Source organism: Rhinolophus sinicus, linkage group LG15 (assembly GCF_036562045.2).
Source record: "Rhinolophus sinicus isolate RSC01 linkage group LG15, ASM3656204v1, whole genome shotgun sequence".
In the NCBI taxonomy this organism is placed as follows: Eukaryota; Metazoa; Chordata; class Mammalia; order Chiroptera; family Rhinolophidae; genus Rhinolophus; species Rhinolophus sinicus.
In genome coordinates, this window is record NC_133764.1 from 14,691,282 (window position 1) to 14,714,211 (window position 22,930).

Sequence of the window (22,930 nt, forward strand, 5' to 3'; positions counted from 1 at the left end):
CCCGCGGCCCGGTGACGTCGCCTAATAGGATGCGAACGCACTGCGGGGGGAGGAAGGGAGACAAAACGCGGAATTGGATCGCCACTCCGCTCCCTGCGCCAGTTCTCTGGCAGCCTCCTGCTGTCAGCTCCGCCCAGGGGCGGATCCCGGGGGAATTGCAACAGCCGGGTGGTTGCAGGAACTAGGTCACGTGTGGGTAAGGTTCAGGCCAGTCTCTACCATCCTAAGGTTTCCCTGACTCGGAATATCCTCATTTGAGTTAACAAGTCTTGAGTGAGTCTTCCATCCTTCCTTTCCTCCAGCAGGTTAAATTTCGTTGTGAATGACCCAAACCCGCAGTCCTTGCTCAACTTGTGGTTTGCAATCCAGGCGGGGCTAGGCGGGAAAACGGAAATGCAGTACGCGAACCCGGCTGGGGCTTCTCCCACCCCGATCCAGGACACGTGTGCGCGCGCCGTCTATAGTGGGCGGGAGCAGCTCTCTCAAGACCCCGCCCCTCCTTCCGTGAGACGCCGCGGCCCAGCGGGTGGGGGCTCCGGTCCGGGCTTTGGCTGTGGCCCCGGTGTAGTAGCGGGGGCGGTGGCCGGGGGCAGCGCGGCTCCTTCCCTTGTTGTGTGTGTCGGTGCCTCCTCGCCATCTTGTTGCAAAGCCTTTTCTTGTCGGCGGGACTCCCGGGGGCCGCAGGGCGGGAGGCATTAGAAGAGAGGAAGAGAGGGAGGGGAAGGAGGGAGGCAGTGCCGCCTTTTTTTTTGCATCAATTTTTTTTTAAATTTGCAAATTGTATTTTGCAAATATTTTGGGAGACATTGATTTTTTTCTTCCCGTGCTCCCCCGTTCTTCCTTGCGGAGTGCGCTGCGCCGCCCAGCCCTGTCGCCCCCCGGAGGTGATCCCTCCCTCCTGCCTGCCCGCCAGCCTGACCTGTGCCCGGCTTGCGGGCCGCAGTCTCGGCCCAGGCGCGCCCCCGGCAGCTCTCGGCGCGATGAGCATAGAGACGCTACTGGAGGCGGCCCGCTTCCTGGAATGGCAAGCGCAGCAACAACAGAGAGCACGTGGTGAGCGGCCGGGCTGGGCCCCAGGGGCACCCGGGAAGGGGAGGCGAGCGACCCCGGTCCCCGAACCCACGCTGAAGCCGCGCGGGCAGGACCCCCGCCCAGGAGGCCGGCGAAGCCTGGCAGCGCTAGGCTCCGCGCAAGAGCAGCCGCCGGGGGAGGAGTGTTGTGGGTAGTGAAATTAACTAATGAATTCATTAACATGCAGCGAGGGACCTGGCCCCTGTGGGCGCCACCCCAGCTGCTGCCACCCCTGGTGCACCTTTCGTGGGGGGCTACTTTCGCGTGGGCCAGCGGCGCTCTCGGTAGCGCTGAGGATGTGTGAGCCGGCGGGGTGGGGTGAGCAATGGTGTTGCGTGGGGTTGGCAGACCCGCCTGTGCGTGCGTGTGTGCACGGGTGATGTGTAATGGGAGCCTTGAGAGCGGATGAACGGACGTGTACTCGGGAGAGTGTAGAGTGCACACGAGTGGGCGTGTGTGTAACGGAGTGGGGGGTAGGAATTACTCTACGCCGAGCAGCTCCCCGGCTTCCCTGGCCTTGTGGGGAGGGTGCGGAGAGCGCTCCCGGCAGATCTACGCGCCGCTTGGGGCGGAGGCGGCCTTTGCAGAATGAAATGACATCGCGTGTCTTATGATCCAGGCCAGCCACCTGACCCCGCCTCCCAGAGCTTGGGCTGGGTCGCGCGTCGGGGGTTTGGGTGAGAGCCGGGCTGATTCAGGGTGTTTTGAGATAATGGCCCGTAGGTCGCTGGGGGCAGTCCCCGGGCCCCCCTTGCTGCGCCCCACTTTAGCCGGTGTGGAATGTGGCGTGTCTGCGCGTTCCAAACCCGCTCTCGACTGGAATGTTGCGTGTGCCTGCGTTCTAAGCCCGTTGGTTACACCGGGTGGTGACGTGGACGGGTCCCGCCCCCGACCACGTGCACCGGGGACACTCCCGCTGGGGACGGCGCGGTCCGGCCCCTCCTCTCTGCCTCGCGCTCAGGCGGAGGCGGGGCCTGGGCGGGGCCGGTCTCGCGCCGGGTTGGGCCCTGGCTCTGGGCATCTCCCGGGGAGAGCCTTTGCCCTGGAAGGAGGAGCCGAGCTCACCTGTCGGTTCTTGCCCCAACCTCCTGTTTCTGTTCCTGGGAAACCCTCAGAATCGCAGAGCGACAGGTCATTTAGAGCTCACATTCCCACTGACCTCAAAACATTCTCACCGGGACCTCCTGGCAACATCCCTGGCCACATTGTGGAATGAACCAGGCTGAGAAGAGGCAAACTTTGGCGGTCCCTCGACAGAGGGGAGACGAAGATTCTGATGCCCCCTATCCCCACGCGCCCTTGTTGATGGTCCCCAGCTTCAGGGTATTGCAGAAATAGAGGATGGGGGGATAGGCCTTCGATTTCCGGACCTTTGCCAGGGCCTAAGCCTTGGATCGGTTGGTGTGTGTGCAGTATCGGGGGCTCCTGCCCTCTCCAACCCTCCTCCTCCCAACCCTTCAGTCGGGTTGGCTGTGGTGGAGATTGCGCTCGCCCTCCTTTCCTTTCTCTCTGCCTATTGTTGCTTCAATGATGAGTCATGCAGAAGGTAGTAGTGTGTGTTGTGTGCGCGCGCGCGCGCGCCTGCAGCGTGTGCTGCCGCGGTCAGTGGGGGGAGTGGCAATGGACCAGGGGCGGGGGGAGTGGTGGGTCAGCCGGCCTAGTCGGGTCGACCGGCCGGCCTCTCAAGGTCAAGAGTCACTGGAGATATGTGAGACCGAGATGCTTGGGTTTTGCGGAACTGATGAGTTGGGACATCAGCTCACACGCCCCTCCCACTTGTCTTTGGGGTCCAGAGTAGGGTCGCGCGGTGGACAGTGCTGGTGGTAACCGAGAATGCCCTGCGTGGGGCGAGGGGTAGGAGCATGCACAATATTTGGAGAGACTGAGTCATCTGCTGCTACCATCAACACAATGCAATTCAAGAATACCTATTGTGTGTCCACTGTGTACCAGGCACTGTGCTAGATTTGAACAGGATTGACCCTGACCTTGTCCCAAGGAAACACTTCACCTTCACTTTTCCTGCAGACTTGTTGACCATATGGGGAAGGGGAAAAGACTCCCACTGTTATCTCTGCTGCCTTTTCTAAAATAAGTCCACAGTTGACCAGTAAGGAGGACAGGGATTATGTGTACAACACTTTGAAGGAAGCTGGGAATGGTTCTCTCCTAAAAAGTTGCAGATCTCTGCCCTCTCCTTCAGGTGGTGAGAACTGGGGACGGAGCTGAGTTGAGGCCTAGTTTAGCAGCCCAGTCACAGTTTCTTGGTGGTGGGGTGGGGGTCTTAGAAGATGGATGGATGCTGGAAAGCCAAATCTGCATCAAAAACTTGTGTAAACCCAGCCGCAGCAGTATAATCTCCAGAATTTGTTTTTTTCTCTTTTTGAGGGTTTTCCTCTGGCGGGGGATGGGAAGAATGGGAGAGAAGGGGGTGGTATGAACCAGCTGATCAGAACTGCTGTCTCAGGTCATGTACCTGATAAGCAGCTCGGAACAGGGAGCCTCTTGTGCATGCCCCCCTTTAACCTCTAGGGTCAGTTTTCTGGTCTGGAGCAGCCAGTTTACTCACATGATAACCTGAGGATGGGGGGCGGGCGGTGGGCTCGTGAGCGCACAGAGAGGGAAGGGAAAGGCCATTCTGGTGGTTAGTAGGAGGGCCTGGTCATTTCCAGCATTCATGGAGGTGGCTCGAATGGGACCCTCTTCTTCCTTGATTGGAAGGAGCTGGCGGGAGTGTCCACAGGTGCACCTGAGGCCTGCCTTATGTGCCAAGTTCCCTGTGAGCATGCAGAAAGGGAGAATGACCTTGAATATTTGGGGCCACCAGGTATAAATTCCTCCGGCCCCAGCCCTGTGCCTGCTGAGCCCCTGGGCCACAGTGGCTAGGGATGGCTAAAGGGAGCGCAACGTCCATACTCTCCATTGTGGCCCCGGGATCACCCCAGAGGGGTTATGCTAAATTCTCAAGGGGTGGTCTCTGGGCAGAGCCCATGGAAGGTACCATACTATGTATGTGCATATGTGACAGGGAGTGCAGCCATGGGTGCAGCGGAGCATTATTTTAAAGAGCCTAAACCCATATACTTCTGAGGGAGGTCCCGAGGGACTGCCAGCTTACTTCCCCCACTTTGTCTCCCCCTCTGCAGTGCTGTTGGGTAGATACTGAGTCAGAGCTGGCAGGGAGGAGGCAGGAAGCTTTGATGGGCTAGATCTTGCTTAGGCCACCCCTTCTTCTTTACCACCAGTTAAGCTTTATCGTGCTGATCCAGGTGTGATAGCGCTTGGCCATTCACCTGGGTCCTTCCTGGCACCTGTGAGGCTACCTAGCTTTGGAAGAGAGGGTAGGTGAAAAGGAGGTTGCCATCTCCTGGGTGAGCTTTGGAATTACTTTAAAATATGGGGGATAAGAGGTTTGCCTTTAATCTGAGTTCCTAGGGCACCTGGGGCCCTGTCTGTCCCCCTGCTTATGGGAGAGTGGAACATTTGCCCTAAGGCCAATGAAAGTTTGGGTCCTGTTTCAAAGGAGGAGGTGGAGGCTGTATTGGGCCTTGAGCTCCAGGGCCTTGTCTTGGGGATGGGGTGGGGGAGGTGAGGAGGAGTGAGGACTAGGAATGTCCCAAGCTGGGCCTGAGAAGGGCTCATCTGTAATGAACAGTGTGGTCTGTGGGAAGCTGGAGCGCAGAGAGCTGGTTTTCTCTGGGGCTGTAACATAAGTCAGTGTTGGCTGGAAAGGCCTGGGAGAGCAAGGCCTTCCCTCATTGGAGTAGGCCTGATCTGGCAGCTCCACTTCCTGAAGGGCAGGGGAGATACAGAAGAGGCCGGTGCTGACCTGTCCAACCCCTGATCTTTGGCTGCTGGGAAACCACTGAGTGCTTCCCCTCTCAGAGCCCGTCCCCCTCTACTTCCTCCTTGCCTCTCCTCCTCTGTGGAGGGAGGGGCTCCAAGCAGGCCTGGCTCACTCAAGTTGTTGATTGGCTAAAGGTCCTTGAGGCCTCAGGATTTTTTTTGGGGGGTGGGGGGGTGTCCTGCGTCGACAGACAAGTGGGGTTTGATACCCTCCTGCTGAGAACTTAGCCAACCTCATCCCATAGCCCCGCCCCTTGTGGGGTGGCGTGTTTGGGGCGTGTCTGTAGGCCAATGCTGTCGCCTGGGTTAGTCAGCAGTGGCGAATTGGGGCAGGAGGGAGGGAGGGCTGGTTGACCAGCTTGATCTCTGGCCTAGGGGCTGCAGCTGCTCCCCAGGGCCATGGCCCAGCTCTGTAGCCAGGGAACCAGAATGGTGGGGCCCCTAAATGGGGCAGGGTGGAGATGGAGCTGGGCCTCTGGAATAGGGGCCCTCTCCCCTTCTTGTAGGGCTTTCAGCAGAGATGCTGGACCAACCGTGCAAGTTGCCCAAGCTCATTACCCTGTATAATGCGTATTAAAAAACTCAGCTTTCTTTTCTGCCTGCCTCTTACTAGTTTGTGCTGCTGGGGGTAGTGGGAGGATGGGGGGATTGGGGAGAAATGAGTTCTAGCATGAAAAAGGGCAGAGAAAGACCACGTGTGTTTTATATGGTCCCTGAGGAAACCAGAGGCTTTGGGACCTAGCCTGGTAGTCCCAAGTCCTGGGTCTAGTTTCCTCATGTGAGTTGAAGGTGATGTCGTTGTCCTGCCCGTGGGGGGCTCTTGTTAGGATGTGTGTGTGTGTGTGTGTGTGTGTGTGTGTGTGTAGACATGTAGTGAGCATATGTTGGCACAGCAAATATTGGGCATCCGCCAGGTGTCAAGAGACCTGGCTGGGTCTAGCCTGTTTTTACCTGTGGCTTGCTGGGTGACCCTCAACAAATCACTTTCCCTCTCAGCTAATTTATCTCATCTGTGAAATGAAGGTACTGCCTGCCTTCTAGAAGGTACTTGGTAAATATTGTTGAGGTCTTGCCTACAAGCTATGATCTATCCGCTCCCTGCCCCCCTTCTCTGGTGGCCTGTGAGGTCTTTTGTGGACTGGCCTCTGCCCACCTCACCTATCACTGTTGCTCCTGACCCTCTCTGCTTGTCAACTAACCCTTCACCCTTCAGACTCCCAGGCCTCCTGCATCCTCTGACAGTTCCTGCTCCACCTTTCTAAGGCCCCTCTGCTCCCCTAGCCTGGATTGTTACCTCGGTTACTTGTCCCTCCCTCGACCCCTCAGGCTGTGAGTTCCCCAATCGCTGGGACTGGGTCTGTTTCATTTGTTCACTGCTGTGTCCCTGGCACTTAGCCCAGTACCTGGCTGGGTGTGGATGGGCATTTGTGGCATCTCAGGCTGAGCAGAGGTGTCATTGAATGCCGACCTGGACAAGGTTAGAGGATGGGTGGGAGGACATATGAAGCTGGGGCCCAGGACTGTTGGCCCCACTGAGACACCCCTTGTGTTCTCTCTGCTTAGAGGAGCAGGAGCGGCTTCGTTTGGAGCGGGAGCGGGAGCAGGAGCAGAAGAAGGCCAGCAGCCTGGCCAGGCTGGCCCATGCCCTTCCTGTGGAAGAACCCCGAATTGAGGCACCACCCCTGCCTCTGTCACCCCCAGCACCCCCACCGGCACCCCCACCACCACTTGCCACCCCCACACCACTGACTGTCATTCCTATTCCAGTAGTGACCAACTCCCCTCAGACTCTGCCCCCACCCCCACCACTGCCCCCTGCAGCTCAGCCTCTGCCCCTGGCACCTCGCCAGCCAGCCCTAGTTAGCACCCCTGGACTCAGCATTAAGGAGTCTGCTCCCTTACCCACCAGGCCACAAGTGCCCACCCCTGCTCCCCTACTGCCAGATTCTAAGACCACCCTTCCCCCGACCGGCAGCCCCAAGCCTTTGCAGCCCCTACCCACACCCATCCTGACCATAGCACCACACCCGGGAGTCCAGCCCCAGCTGGCCCCCCAGCAGCCACCCCCACCCACTCTTGGAACCCTGAAGTTGGCACCAGCTGAAGAAGTCAAATCCAGCGAACAGAAGAAGAGGCCTGGGGGGTGAGTGAGGTTTGGCAGAGACTGAGCTGGTGGGATGGAGAGGAGAACTACCCACCCCTAGGCTGTGTGTGCAAGAGAAAGTACCCTCCCCAGCTAACCCTTCAGAGCCATACCCTCCTACCGCTCCAAACTGGAAGTGCTCTCCGATACTCGGGCATTCTCACTGTGCCCGTGCCCGTGCCCATCGCGGCAGTGACCAGTGGCTATTTAGCCCGCTGTTCTCAGGCTTGTGTGTTCTCTGACCCCCTCCGAGGTTAGGGCTGATAGCATTTCCAGGCCTTTGGACAGTGTCGGATCATAGGCCTCCTTGGGTGAGGGCTAGGGTAAACTGGCTATTTCTCGAGTCCCAGGATCCCTTCTGTCTCAAGTAGAGCGGTGGCATCAAGGGTTAAAGGGGTTGTGACTTGAGCATACATGTGTTCTCCAGGGGGTGAATGCACCAGGGCACAAGGGGAACAGCTCCCATTGCTGCTTTTATAGAAAGTCGGGGACAAAAAGCCTGTGGCATTGGGGGCGGGGGGCGGGGCCGGGGCAGGAAGGCTGCCTAAACCAGGCCCTCCTCCCTGAGCCCCCTGTCTGTCTGGGTTGCAGGATCGGAACCAGAGAAGTCCACAACAAATTGGAGAAGAACAGGTGTGTGTGCGTGCGTGTGTGGCTCTGGTCCCACCCTTGGTTCCGTCCCACCCTTGGTTCTCCCAAGCTCTCCTTGGACCTTCCCTCCCCTTCCCCAGCGTGCCCCCACCCACTGGGCGCTGGCTGACCCGAGCCGCTTGCCCTCCTCTCCCCAGGAGGGCCCATCTGAAGGAATGCTTTGAGACCCTGAAGCGCAACATCCCCAACGTAGACGACAAGAAGACTTCGAATCTGAGCGTGCTGCGGACGGCGCTGCGGTACATTCAGGTATGGGGGAGGGAAGCGGGTCGAGAGGAGGCGGGCGGTGGCGGCAATGCAGCGCCAACTTCCTCCCCATTCCCGCCGCCCTCCGCCCCTCGCCGCAGCCCCGCCTCCCTCCACGCGGGCGCTGAGCACATGGTCGGCTGACGTCAGCGGGGCTCCCCGCCCGGGAGGGGACGGGAAGACGCGTGCGCTTGCGCACCGAGGGCGGCGGGGGTGCTCCTCGCTGCTCCCCTTTTCAACTCCTCCCCCGCCGAGCCTTGCCATCTGCACCGCCCCACAGTTCGGTGTCAAACCTGGTGCCAGGCTCTGCCTTATCCCCTGATGGTATTAGTGCACCACGGGTGAGAGGGGCGTGGAGCCGCAGCACCTCCACCCCGCCAGCAGTGCCCTGGCAGGAACCCAGTCTATCGCTCCTGGTGTGTGTAGAGGGGTAGTACCCTGGGCGTGGCCCCTTACTCATGGCGGCTCGCTGATGAGCCCCCCACCCCCCCTTTTCACCCTAGAAGGATTAAGATCCTTCCAGTGAGAGCACTGAGGTGCCACGACCCGAGTTTGGGGGTTAAACTTGGGAGTTGGGTAAATGTGGCGGTCTGACTGGGTGACAGACATCCCCGGGGTCACCGAGCCCTCCTTTCGTCTGGGTTTTTAAAAAGCCCTTTTCAAGGGGCCCTCCGGGCCTTGTGTCCCCTCCCTTTGGGTATTGGCTCGCCTCTGCAGTACAGGGGAGAGGCGCCCGCCAGATCAAACTGTTGCCATGACTGCCCAAGTTTCGGTTTCCCTGGAAACCAGCGGACGGTTCCGCGTGCCGGGAAGGCGGCTGTGGGGGTGGGGCAGGCGGCCACGCTCTGCTGCCGCGGAGATAGAGTCGGAACAGAGCCTTTGGGGAGTGGGAGGGGCTTAGGGCTCCCTGCCCGCGCCTAGCGGCGCGGGGGCGGAGGAGCCTCAGGGTCTCCCCATCAGTGTGCTCGGGAAGCTTGGGGGCTGGGCTGGGAGCCAGTGGCTGGTCGCCACCCCTCCCCCGGCATCGACTGCGGGGTCACAGCCTTGTGGTAACCGCAGTCTGACTCGTTAAGGGGCGGAGGCACTGCTTCGCGATTGCTCCCAGCCGGCGGGAACGCACGCCCTTCCGCCCGCTGGAGGGGCGAGAGGGCGGGGCTGGTGCACCTCTTCTCGGCACCTGGGAGGGGCGGGGCGGGGCTCCTGCACGCCAGGAGGGAGGGTGCGGCTGGCGGGGAGTGACGCAGCAAAGCCGGGTCCGCGTGGGTGCGCGTGTGCCCCGGGAGGGGCGGGGCTTCGCGTGCGTACGGACGGTTACCCTGGAGGCTTATTTTTGGGATGTTTTTACAGAACTTGGGCTTAGAAGTTACTGTTCCTTCAATGGTACAGTCAGATGTCCTGGCACCAAAAATACCTGTCTAAATGCTGTGCCATTTCTGTGAATATGTTTCCTCTCCTGTACTGCAGTGGTGCTAAACAGGAAAAAAAAGTACTTAACTTCATCATGGGGTAGTTAGGATGATTGGCTGTCTATAAATAATAGGTTGATGCAAAAGCAATTGCGGTCCCGCAATTACTTTTGCACCAACCTAATATTAACAATAGCAATTATTGAGAAGTGAGAAGGTTCTTTATAGATACATACTTAGGGAGGGGAGCCTTGGTTTGCATGACGTGTGGGCTTGAAAAGTCAGAAATAGAGACTCAGAACCAGCAGACTCAGGACATGGGTATGGGCTGAGTAGGAAGGAAGCAAGGTGGACCCAGGTCCACAGAGATACTTGTCCTGGGGCTGACAGTGGAAGCAAAAACAGGAAACTTATAAGGCTATAAATTCTCCACCTCATTTGTTTATTAATTCAGATACTTTTGGACAGCCATGTGTAGGATTCTGGGGTTAAAGCCGGAGCAAGGAAGAAAGTGGGTCTGTTGTAGGTTTGGTCTTGTGGCAGACTATAAAATCAAACAGGACTATGCCATGAGGGCGTAATAGGGACAGGGGTTGCAGGATCTGTTCTGGGGGAGTTAGGGAAGTTGTTGCTGAGGACTGGGCATTTGAGCTGAGACCCAAAGGTCTCAGGGTGACTTAAGCAAAGTGGAGGGCAAAACGCGCAGTGAAGGCCAAAGTTTCTCCAGTGGGAGGGAGCAGGATCCCTTTCTGGTAGTTAAAGATGGTCAGGGGGGTTGCCGTACAAAAATGAGGGCTGCAGGGTATTAGATGGGAGTCGAAAGACTACTGGAGACCATGTAGGGCTTGTAGACTGAGGGCTTTGGTCGTGTGCTGAGGCAGGAAGCTGTGGAAAGACTGTAGGCCCCAGCCAGACCCAGAATGGCTTGGAGATGGTAAAGGATTTGAAGAAAGCCACAGTGAAGTGGACAGAAACAGGAAGAGGAGTAAGCAAGTACCAAACCATACATCCAGGTGTTGTAGGAAGGGAATGGGTTTTAAATGTAGCAATGGGGACTGAAGTTAGACCCTCGGAAAATTTTCCAGAGGCCTCTAGGCTTGTGGGGAAATGGATTAGGAGAGAAGAGGTTTGGGCCCCTAAGGTTCTATCAAATCCCTGAGCCAGAAGTCTACACTCTCTGCTAGCAGGTAGAATTTAGGATGGCCATTTCCAGCCCTCAGCAGCCAGGTTGGAGTGAGGGTTGATTCACCACAGCCCCCGTTATTGATGTGGCCTCATCTGATGTCATGTCTAGCACTGGCCTCTTGGGGTGAGAAGCCAGACAGGTGTGTGTGGGTCAGGGGAAGAATCTTTCTGGCAGAAATATGGGGGAGAAGCAGGTAAATCTCAAAGCCAGGATAGAGGGGGCTATGTTTGGCTAGGGGCTGGCGACAGAAGTATAAAGCTACCACGTTTCAGGCCAATACAGGGCATGGCTGGACCTGGGTTTTATGTCGCAGGCACTGATTAATGGTTTGAGGTATCTCTTACTGGTGAGGTCAGAAATGCAAGGAGTTAGGGGCTGCAGGAAGGAGCATGGGGAAGTTGGGCCAAGTTGGTGTGTGGGGTTGAAAATGTCACCATTCCCAGGAGGAGCAGGTTAACTATCAGGAGAGGCCCTGCAAAACGGCCGGTAGGAAATGGTGTTGGGATACTCAAGTCCAATGGGTGACTGACTCACTGTGATGAAGGGGAGACACAGGATAGAGGTGGGTATTGACGCGCTCACGCCCTCACAGATTCTTCCCCAGGGGCCGAGTGAGACATTGTACGTAGCTCTGCCCTGCCACTGGTAGAGTCGGAATACAGTGGTACCTCGGTTTTCGAACATCTCCGTTGACGAACATTTCGGTTTACGAACGCCAAAAATTTTATGGATCTATAGTATCATTACATAGTAAAATTCATGCTAAATTTGCAGTTTTAGGGGTTGATTTTAGGTCTGGAACAGATTAACCCATTTTGCGTTACTTTCTATGGGGAAACCATGCCTCGGTTTTCGAACGTTTCAGAACTCGAACGGTCTTATCGAACGGATTACGTTTGAAAACTGAGGTACCACTGTATAAACTAACTGTAGAAGAATTCTTGTCTTCTCTCCCAGGGTCTGACAGGGACAGTGTGTGTTGAGATGGAAAGACAAAACATGCAATATTTAGGAGGTCATATGAACTAGTGTCTGATAAAGCGCTACCTGACAGTTTCATTAAATGCTCAGGTGTTTGGTGGAGGTCAGGAGGATGTACTGGTGAGGACATGGGGCAGAGGACGGCTCCAGAGGCCTTGGAGCATGAGCAGATAAGCCCTAGAAGGGTGAGAAGGGAGGAGAGGGCACACAGGGTCGGGAGAGGCAAACTAAGACAAGCTGGTGAGTTTGGTGTGTGAAGAGCCAATGTGCTCTGTACCTGGCCATGACCGGGCAAGCTTGGAAGCTAGAAGCTCAGGAGCAGGGCAGGTAAGACCCAGGAGGCAGCAGTGCAGGATTGTCTGTGTCATGTGGTAGACCCAGCAGTCGTGGCATGCCTGGGCCAAGGAGCAGCTGGCAGCAGGGAGGCCTGTGAGACTTAGGTTGGTTTCATAGTGTCAGAGTCAGGAGGTCATGGAGGACAGGGAAGGTTTGGTGTGGAAGGAAGCCGAGAAATGGGTCATGAGCTGGCACTTTGGAGCTAATAAAACCTCATGCAAAGGGAAACTGGACACCCTTCTGATAGGGAAGCAGTGTCAGTGAGGGAGGCAAGGCATCCAGCACCTACGTGAGGGGTCGATATAAGGGACACAGGTTGCCTGTGGCCCTGAATGAATTGAAGGGCACCCTAGGTAAGGGAGCTCCCCCATGGTTCTTAGTGAAGTGGGTGGGATCAGTGTCTTGGGGGCAGCAGTGACCTGGAACCTGTGGTGGCGGACAGAAGCCTCTCCAGGGGTGCTCAGTCGAGTCAGTGGTGCTGTCCAGTACCCCAAGAGCCATTTCTCATTGTTCATTGCAACTCAGGTTCAGATGTGAAAGGAGGGCACATTCCAGGGCTTGGGGGTTGTTCAGCAGCCTGGGGAGACTAGAGGCTGCAGGCACAGTGTGAGGCTGGGTAGAGGTGTCATGGTGGACACCGCGGGCAGTCGTCCCGGAGCTCAGGGAGGAGGTGCAGAGCCAGCAGCTGCTGAGGGCAAGCTGGAGGCAGGTCAAGGATATGAAATTGGTGGGGGGGGGTCACAAAATCTAGTGGGTTATCCTCTAAGGATACTGAAGTTAAGGAGACTAGTGATTGATGAAGTGGAGAGGAGGGCTGGATCATTTGTGATTCTTGGGGGAATGGAATTCAAGGAGTGTAGCTTGTGGTTTCGTGTCAGTGAGTGACAGAATGGAGTGCATGGCGGTGGAGGCCTTGGGCAATACCAGAGAAGTCGCTCATCCTTTTTGTCCTCTGCAGAATGAAGGGAGATGCTGCCAGGAGGGTGGATGGAGCAAGAGGCAGCAAAGCCCCTTAGGACAGAGTTGTAGAGATGGGGCAGCAGCTGACTTGGATCTGTGCTTTCTGTCAGTGGTACCTGCCTGAGAGCCCACATTCCCCGGGACACTGGGCCTCACTGAGCAGAGCCACGGCCCACGAGGCAGCTGTGGTCTCCATCAGCCCCCATCAGCCTGGGCCCCCTGGTCACTGCAGACCTGCCCCTGTGGGCCAGGGGATCTGGAAGCAAGGGTGGCTGAGGGGAGATATTTGAGGAACTGTGGCCCCGAGGCTCCTGCTCAGGGTAGTCTGCTGTCCCTTGCCCTGTTCTCCAGTCCCTGAAGAGAAAGGAGAAGGAATATGAGCATGAGATGGAGCGGCTGGCACGGGAGAAGATTGCCACGCAGCAGCGGTTGGCGGAGCTCAAGCACGAGCTGAGCCAATGGATGGATGTGCTGGAGATTGACCGCGTGCTCCGGCAGACGGGCCAGCCCGAGGACGACCAGGCCTCCACCTCTACTGCCTCTGGTGAGCCCCACCCCTCACATGCCAGCTTCCTGTCCAGCCCTTTGCTTGCTAGAAAAGATGCCCCCCGCCCCAGCCCTGTAATAGCCCGAGAACCCCAAGGGCATCTACTTCTCCAGTCTCTTGTTCCCAAGCTCTTCTGACCTGTCCTTATCCCCATGTCCCCCCACAGAGGGTGAGGACAACATAGACGAGGATATGGAGGAGGACCAGGCTGGCCTGGGCCCACCTAAGCTGAGCCATCGCCCCCACCCGGAGCTGCCGAAGCCACCGCCCAGCACTGCCCCTGCGCCTCTGCCTCCCCATCCACACCCCCACTCCCAGCCTGTGGCCCTGTCTCCTGCCCACCTCCCCGGGCAGCAGCCGCCTCCACAGCAGAAGACACCTCTGCCAGCCCCTCCTCCCCCACCAGCTGCCCCTGCCCAGACGCTGGTGCCCGCTCCGGCCCATCTGGTGGCTACAGCTGGGGGAGGCTCCACGGTCATCGCCCACACGGCCACTACCCACGCCTCAGTCATCCAGACTGTGAACCATGTTCTCCAGGGGCCGGGCGGCAAACACATTGCTCACATTGCCCCCTCGGCCCCCAGCCCTGCTGTGCAGCTGGCACCTGCCACACCCCCCATTGGCCACATCACAGTGCACCCTGCCACCCTCAACCACGTGGCCCACCTTGGCTCCCAGCTGCCCCTGTACCCACAGCCTGTGGCAGTGAGCCAGCCCGTGGCGGTGAGCCACATTGCCCACACCCTCTCACACCAGCAAGTGAATGGCACAGGCGGGCTGGGGCCTCCTGCCACCGTCATGGCAAAGCCCGCCGTGGGGGCTCAGGTGGTACACCACCCCCAACTGGTGGGCCAGACAGTGCTCAACCCTGTGACCATGGTCACCATGCCCTCCTTCCCAGTCAGCACACTCAAGCTGGCTTGAGGATGAGGCCGCTCAGAGGCCCCCAGTGGGGGCACAGAGGGGGACCTGTCCCCCACTCTCCCACCAGCTCCACACATTCCAGCCAGGCCCACCCCACCCATCCCCACCCCCAGGCCTCCTAGGGGAAGGGGGTGCAGAGACTGAGCCAGGGAAGGGAGGGGCCACCCCAGGGATGGGCACAGGGCAGGAGGTACCCACTGCACTAGGACGTGGCAAAGGGATGAGAGCCGCTATGGTGGGCTTGCTGCCTGTCCGGCCTGGTGCCCTTCCTGCCTCCCCATGTGGTGCCCTGAAACCAGTGTGATGTGGAACTTGTCCCTCCCCTGCGGCCTTCCTGTGCTGTTGCTGCTATTGCTCTGTCGGGTGAGGTGGCTGAGCACCCGGGCTCGCTCCTCCTGAGCCTCCGCCTTCTCTTCCCAGGCCTTTGGAGGGAAAGGGGGGAAACTGAACTGAAGCAACTTGGTGCAGAAAGTTGGGGACCACTGTGAGCCCTGCTCTGAGTCCAGGTGACAGGTCCTAGGACGTGGCTGGTCTGGAGTCTTACCGAGAGGTGGGCGCCCTCTCTTGGGGCTCTGTGACCCAGGTGCAGTCACTGTGATTCCTTACAGCAGAAACTGGTTAAGAAACCAAACCCCAGCTGTTGCCAAGCTTCTGAACACGCCCCCCCCCCCCCCTTGTCACTGGGCTCTTGACCTCAGGAGGATAGGCTGAGGATGGGGTGGGTAAGGGGGCTTGGCTGTCCCCATCTTTCCTGTCGCCAACCCCCCGCCCCCCCCCCTCCGCCCCGGAGTCTGGGTCTGAACTGAGAGATGTTCTGGACCCCTGTCCCCATGCCTGGGCATGGCTGTTGGCTTCCAGAAGGCAGAGAGAAAGGGTGGTGTCTGGCATTTACTCCCGACTCCCTGGCCTCTGCTCAGTGCTCTGTGTTCCCCTGAGGGGTGGGTGGACCTGGTGCCTCATGCCTCCTGGGAGACACAGGCCAGCGTCTGGTTCCAGGAGCCTGAAGCCACACTGTGGAGGCAGTCAGGAAATTAAAATATAGGGGTTCCACTAGAGCTCCCAACCTTTCTCCAAACCGGCCCTGGGGTCCTGTAGAGAGAGAGCAGGGCCAGACTGTTGGAAGGCTGCTGCTTCTGCCCCATTTCTCTGTCTCTCGCACCACCTCTTTCCCCTAGACGTCCACCTTTCTCCAGTGGGCTGTTTTGAGTGTACCCTTCCTGGTGGGAGCTGTGGTGTGCTACCGCTTTCCTCTGAGGAAAGGTCCTTTGTTGGGCCAAGGGCGGGGCCAAGCTTGGGGTGGGGAGGAGCGTGGGGGCCTGGTGTGCAGGAAATGCTGCTTTCCCTGCCTCTGCCTTGGCGGACTGCTTTGGCTTCTTTTTATGTGGGTATTTATTACAAGTGGCCTTGTGGCAGACACTCAGTTACACACACGTGCACACTTGGCTCCCCACCTGGACACACTCACTGATGGCCTTTCAGTGTGGGGGGAGGAAGCTAGTGTCCCTAGGTGTGAAGTTTGCACTGACAGGCTTGGGGGTGGGGTGAGTGTAGGGGCCCAGGATCCTCTAGAGTGACCTCAGCAGGGGTCTTGAATGGAGTTCGATGCCTAAGAACTCCCTTTGGTTTCCTTCCTGCCCCTGGAGACCTCCCAGGGGACTGTTTTCTTCTCATTTCTCTCCTGGGGGTGGGGAATGTGAAGGCCTATCCATGCCTTAGCGGCCTCCAGGAGGGAACCCCGTACCGCCCCACAGCGCTCCCACCTTACAAGCTTGCTGCCTTCCTGCGCCTGCAGCCACCACCACCACCCTGGTTCTCCAGGGAGCCAGTTTCGCTCTTCCCAGTGTGATTACAATGGAAAAGCAGAGGGAGATAGGCAGGCCTGGCACCCAGGGAACAGTCAGAAGCATTGGTGAGCCTCCCTCAGCTCTGTTCACCTCCCTGCACCCTGAGGCCGGTCCGGAGTTGAAACTTGTCAGCCAGTTGCCCCTCGGGCCTGCACAGATACCTCATCCGCCCGCTGCCCCTGACCCTCCCCGGCCCCAGCAACGGGGGCCTCTGAATCTAGTGCCGAATGACTATGTCCAGATTGGTGACGATGGGTGTTGTAGCTGTTGTTTTTGTCGTTGTTTGTGAATGCTGTGACGCTGTGTGCCCTAGAGGGCAGCCGCCGCCCAGCCCTTCTTTGGGCATCTCCCCTCCGAGCTGTCAGGACCACATCTGTCCTCGCCCTGTGGGACCGCCTGCCCCTCCCCTCCCTAGCCCTTCCAGCCTGGGGGACGCGCACGTGCGCGCGTGCACACACACATCTTACCTCTCATGCGTGTTTTACTTTGATGTTCGGAGTGGCTCACTGGCTGGGAGTCTTTACCTCGGGGAGAGGGGGAGGCTGGTTCCTTGGTGGGGGGCAAAGAAGGGCAGGGAATGCCTGGAGGGGAGCTAGGGGTCACCACAAGCCCTGCTCTCTCCAGGAACAGCTTCTTCTCCCCTATCCCAGGGTCCCGGTCCCACCCCCCAAGAGGTGGCCCTTGTTTACAGTGAGGACTCGGTCACTGTGTCTCCGTTTCCTGAAATATAAACCGTAGTGACCCCAGACTAGAGATTTTTATGTGTTTGGATACATCTGCTGTGTGGGGGGAAAAAAAAACTACAAAAACCCTAATTTTGTACATATTGTATTTTTACTATTGAACTGTATTCTAGTGGCTGTTCATGCTCCAAGACTAGGTATTGAGACATGAATACTATCCTTGTAATAAGCACTTGCCTGGAATAAAATATAAAATTGAAATAAACCTGCACTGAAACCTGAGATTGGAGCTGCCGGCTTGCAGCATCTGGGTCCTTTTGTTACAGAAGGAGGTAGAGACCTTCAGGTAAAGGCCTCCAGCAGGAAGCAGCAGGGGCCTTTCCCTGTTGAAGTTTGGGGGGGTCACTTTTAGAAAAGGATTAGGGACCTTCCAGTTCTGATCCCAGTGCTAAAGCCTCAATAAGCTTTGAGAACCACATCTCTGGCCTTATGTTTTTGCAATACTTTATACTTCCTCAAACCATTTTTACAAACACTGTCTTAACTGTATTGCATCTCCTAATAGCACGGTGAGGTACATAAGCCAAGAACTAGCCCCATTCTGGCAGAAAAGGAAACAAGTTTGAGGTGGGTGAGTGATTCGTTAGTCACACAGCTAGCCTGGTCCTGTGCTGCAGTCAGCTGGTACAGAGTTCCCTAGCACGGCCATCCTGCCCTGCGGCCTGTAGTAGAATTGGGAATCTTGAGTTCAACCAATTTCCAGTGGGAAGGGTGGATGATCTGTGCCCAGAAGGTGAAGGCCTCCTGGGAGGGGATGTGTTTATGGGGTAGTGGTTAGGACAGGTCATATGGGGAGTCCATAAGCTGTCCTTTCAGGGAAAAGAAGAGGAAGAGGTCAAAGCCACTTTATAAGCGGGGCCTGGAAGACCTTTGTCCCTTTGACTACATCTTTCCCCAGTTTAGGGGAAACCACCCTTTTGGCAGGCTGTCCCAGGAGTAAGTAGGGAGGTGAGGGAACAATTACCTGGGCCAAGCTATGGACCAGGCATGCTGTCCCTTCCTGCCTTTTCTAACTTCCTGACACCCGCCCCAGCCAGGGGAACTGACTCAGCTTCTCTTCCTGGGGTGGGTCTGGGGATATGGGGGAAGGGGGTCATCCTTAGGGAAGGGAGTGGTGGCCACCAATGTCTTGGGGTTCCATTTGCTGAAGGAAAGCCTCAAAAGGCCAGATCCATTGCCCCACAAGTCCACCAGCCCTTCACTTGTGACATGCTGGCTCCCCCTGCTGGTAGCTCCAGATAGAGATCAGTCTCTTCTTCAGGAAGGGCCCAGCAGTAGTGGTAATATTTCCTGAGTGCCCATTGTCGGACACTGCCCAGCACTGGGGACAAAGATGAAGACCTGCCCCTGGCAGGGAAGACCCGGTATCATCTGAGAGCTATCACTGTATCTTAGAGACAGAAACTCCCCTCCCTGCACTCAAAGGACAGTCCCCCCAGCTCAGCCGGGGCCTGCAAGAGCGAGGCCTGTGATCAGGGTGATGGAAAACAAACATCTCAAGTAAGAACCCAGGAGCTTCCAGGTACCGGCTCTGCTCTGTGGGAGAGACTTATTTCCAGAGTTAGAGGGTTCCCTGAGATGACCTTTATAGTACCCTCTTCTTCCTTCCTGCTCCTCCTAGCCAGTTACCTTCAGCAGACCCATCATTTTGGCTTTGGGATTCCCTTGGTCCCACAAGTCCAGCCAGGGGCCTGGAGAGTGCCAGCACTTCTGGGTGGGAGTGTGTAAAGGAACCAGGCGACTTCCAGGCTAGTTTATCAGGGGCCTTTTGTGACCTTTCAGGTGGAATCACAGCAGAGGGCATTCTGAGGACGCCAAGCCACAGGATCAGCTTGGGGGTGTATAATGTTCCCTTGAGAGAGGTTTATGAGGTTCTCTGGCCCCAGCGTTCCCTGTGTTAACTGGTTTCCTTGACTGGGCAGCTCAGAGTGAGTTGACAATAGGCCCTAATACTCAGAAAGCCAGTGTCCTCTAGACGAGACTATATGCTGATGACAGGAGCCCTCTACCGGAGACCATGAAAAATGAGGGCAGAGGCCCTGTGAGGTGGGGGAAGACAGATGAGAACCTGCTATTATAGTCGGGCCCTTTCCATGCCCGAGCGGCTTTGACCTCTCCTGACATTCCCCCCCGTGCCCCAGTCTGAAGCATCTCAAAGACAGCACTCAGTGGACAAAAGCCAAGACTAGAGGGGCAAGGTCTTTTCCCACTAGCTGGAGGGGCCAGGAGGCTCCTGCAGATAGATTCTCAGTCAAGCTCTAGCTCATCACTACCGTATTTCCCTGAAAATAAGACCTAACCGGAAAATAAGCCCTAGCATGATTTTTTAGGATGCTCGGAATATAAGCCCTACCCCAAAAATAAGCCCCAGTTAAGATTGTCAGCCAGACAGATGCATTTGGTACGTCCATTGCAACACATGACGGACGTATTGAATTATAAAATAATACTACTACTTTTCTGTGGGTGGACGCCGCCGAGGAAGCATCGTTAAAGTCTCCCCTTTCGCGGTCGTCATGTGTAAGTCAGCGTCTCCCAAAGAGCCTGAACAGCTGCGGAAGCTCTTCCGCGGAGGTTTGAGCTTTGAAACAACCGATGAGAGTCTGAGGAGCCATTTTGAGCAGTGGGGAACGCTCAGACTGTGTGAGAGACCCAAACACTAAGCGCCCAGAGGCTTTGGGCTTGTCACCTATGCCACTGTGGAGGAGGTGGGTGCAGCCATGAAGGCAAGGCCACACAACATGGAGGGAAGAGGTGTGGAACCAAAGAGGGCTGCTCAAGAGAAGATTCTCAAAGACCTGGTGCCCACTTAACTGTGGAAAAGATTTTTGTCGGTGGTATTAAAGGAGACACTGAAGGACATCACCTAAGAGATTATTTTGAACAGTGTGGGAAAATTGAAGTGATGGAAATCATGACTGACCGAGGCAGTGGCAAACAGAGAGGCTTTGCTTTTGTAACCTTTGATGACCGTGACTCTGTAGACAAGATTGTCATTCAGAAATACCATGCTGTGAATGGCCACAACTGTGACGTAAGGAAAGCCCTATCTAAGCAAGACATGGCTAGTGCTTCATCCAGTCAAAGAGGTCGAAGTGGTTCTGGAAACTTCGGTGGTGGTTGAGGAGGTGGCTTTGGTGGGAATGACAACTGTGGTCGTGGAGGAAACTTCAGTGGTCGAGGTGGCTTTGGAGGCCGTCGTGGTGGAGGAGGATAGGTGGCAGTGGGGACGGCAATAATGGATTTGGTAATGATGGTGGTTATGGAGGAGGCGGCCCTGGTTCCTCTGGAGGAAGCAGAGGCTATGGAAGTGGTGGAAGGGTTATGGAAACCAGGGCAGTGGCTGTGGCGGGAGTGGCAGCTATGACAGTTAAAACGACGGAGGAGACGGAGGCGGCTTTGGCGGTGGTAGTGGAAGCAACTTTGGAGGTGGTGGAAGCTACAACGATTTTGGCAATTACAACAATCAATCTTCAAATTTTGGACCCATGAAAGGAGGGAACTTTGGAGGCAGAAGCTCTGGCCCCTATGGTGGTGGAGGTCAATACTTGGCCAAACCACGAAACCAAGGTGGCTATGGTGGTTCCAGCAGCAGCAGCAGTAGCTATGGCAGTGGCAGAAGGTTTTAATTCCTGCCAGGACACAAAGCTTAGCAGGAGAGGAGAGCCAGAGAAGTGACAGGGAAGCTACAGGTTACAACAGATTTGTGAACTCAGCCAAGCACAGTGGTGGCAGGGCCTCGCTGCTACAAAGAAGACACGTTTTAGACAATACTCATGTATATGGGCAAAAAACTCGAGGACTGTATTTGTGACTAATTGTATAACAGGTGATTTTAGTTTCTGTTCTGTGGAAAATGTAAAGCATTCCAACAAAGGGTTTTAATGTAGATTTTTTTTTTGCACCCATTCTGTTGATTGCTAAATGTAATAGTCTGATCATGACGCTGAATAAATATGTGTTTAAAAAAATAATAATACATAATTAAATATAAATAATATTATTGACATTAATACTTAAATGATAATATAAATTATAATTATTTATAAATACCCAAGTGGGCACCTTTGGACGAGAGGTAAACGCCTATGTAAACAGATGAACTCGAGACTTATTGCCAAATGACCAATCAGAGTACAGACACAACGCACGAATAACGTGCACACTTGATAACGAATGGACGTGGTTGCGTCTAATGTGAATCTTCATAATTCAATACGCCGTGTGTTGTAACGGACGTACTTAATGCACTCGTGTGAAATAAAGAACCATGTTCTGAATTTTGGTGCCTGCAGTTTTTCATCGCTTTTGTGTGGACCGTCATTCTTAACTGTCATCACTTTTGTTGCCACTCGTCTCATAAGTCTTCAATTAACACTTGATTTAATGGTAGATTTAAAGGGAATAATATTTTGACCCCCAGACAAGATGAGTGCAAAAAGAAAGAGCTATTCTGTCGAATACAAGTAAGGAATCGTGGAGGACTCTCGGGGCAAGACTCTATGGCTTTCTGCAAAGAGAAGAAGTTGGATCTCTGAATGGTCCGAAAATGGCGAGCAGAGCACAATAAGCTCAGTCAACAGGTGGACGAAGGAAATGCTAAGAAGCGCAAGTGTGGATCAGGTCGGCAACCATTATTTCCTGAGCTGGAAGACATCACCTGTGAATGGATTGCTGACAGGAGAGCAAAGACTTTGGTTGTGCGCAGGGTTGATATTCAAGCATTTGCCCTCACAATGGCACCACAGAAATATCCCCAGAAGAATTCAAAGCATCACGATACTGGCTGGATGGCTTCCTTCAGTGATATGAACTGTCTCTAAGAAAATGGACAACACTGTTCAAGCTGGAAGATATTGAAGTTATTAAACGTGCACTTGCATTCAAGTCCTGACTTTTCTAAATACCAACTCTCTCACATGATTGCTGTGGATGAAACTGCAGTGTTTATGGACCAAGGATCTCAAACGACAGTTGATCAGAGGGGTGCCTCGTCAATCTACATTCCCTCCACTGGTTACTGGCGTGCATGTGTTACCTGTATTTTGGCAATTCCTCTGGATAGAAAGAAAGCCCCACCTCTAATCATCACTAAGGGCTAGAAAGATAAGGTTGAATATGTTTCAGGCATTTATGTTCTTGAAACCGAAAAAGCCTGGTGCACACAAACAGTTATAAGGAAGTGGGTCGATTTAATGCTCCCACTTGTTTTGTGAGGTGGCCAAAGAGGTCTGCTAGTCTGGGATTCAGCCAGAACTCACCGCGCTAAAGACATGAAGAACTTCCTTGCAGAGAGAAGAGTAGATCAAATAATGATTCCTGCAGGAATGACTGCCTATCTGCAGACTCTTGATATTGCAATAAACAAGCCATTCAAGGACCATTTGCGCATGGAAATCAATGACTACATTGAAAATAGATGGAGAGAAATCAGTGTGGAAACTTTGTGAAGCCTCACCTGCAAGAGGTCGTGACTTGGGTGAAGAATTCATGGGATAAAATCACTGACAGCTGTGTTGCCAATGCACTACATGGACAAGACGTGCTCATTTAAGGAGAGCTCTATTGCTGGACATAAGATATTGGGGCCAATGGTTCTACAGGAAATGGAGTCGCAAGAAATTCAAGCTGGAATTCAGGGTTTTGAGAGCTATGACGATATTCCAAAAGATGACATGACTGTATTTGAATAAATGTAGATTGTTGTACATGAAAAAATAAGACATCCCCTGAAAATAAACCCTAATGCGTCTTTTGGAGCAAAAATTAATACAAGACGCGGTCTTATTTTCCGGGAAATACGGTAGCTGTTCAGGAGGGCAGGCAGGCTGGGGCAGCAGTGGGACAGGGACATACACTAATCCAGAGGCTGCAGAGGCCATTGGTCAATCTGAGATGGGACTGCTGGCTCTCGGATGAGGACCCCCCAAAGGGCCCTCTCTGAGTACCTGGGGCCTGGCTATCACCCCGCACCCCGACCAGCCCATCGCCGAAGTCCCTCTCTCCTGGAAACTTTGCTTCTCTTTTTGCCATCTTTGCCTTGTGG

The 22,930-nt window shown here is 55.3% G+C and overlaps 1 protein-coding gene and 1 pseudogene across 1 annotated transcript; both read left to right on the forward strand.

Annotated features, from left to right (window-relative positions):
• The first annotated feature begins 618 nt into the window (after positions 1 to 618).
• On the forward strand, positions 619 to 17,106 carry MNT (MAX network transcriptional repressor). Its single transcript, XM_019755491.2, has 6 exons — positions 619 to 1,053; positions 6,481 to 7,060; positions 7,652 to 7,693; positions 7,849 to 7,960; positions 13,178 to 13,370; positions 13,540 to 17,106. Exons 1-6 carry the CDS (start codon positions 981 to 983, stop codon positions 14,295 to 14,297), a joined length of 1,758 nt encoding a protein of 585 aa, XP_019611050.1. The 5' UTR covers positions 619 to 980; the 3' UTR covers positions 14,298 to 17,106.
• A 2,169-nt stretch (positions 17,107 to 19,275) lies between these two features.
• Positions 19,276 to 20,654, forward strand: LOC109460244 (heterogeneous nuclear ribonucleoprotein A1; annotated as a pseudogene).
• Positions 20,655 to 22,930: the final 2,276 nt, after the last annotated feature.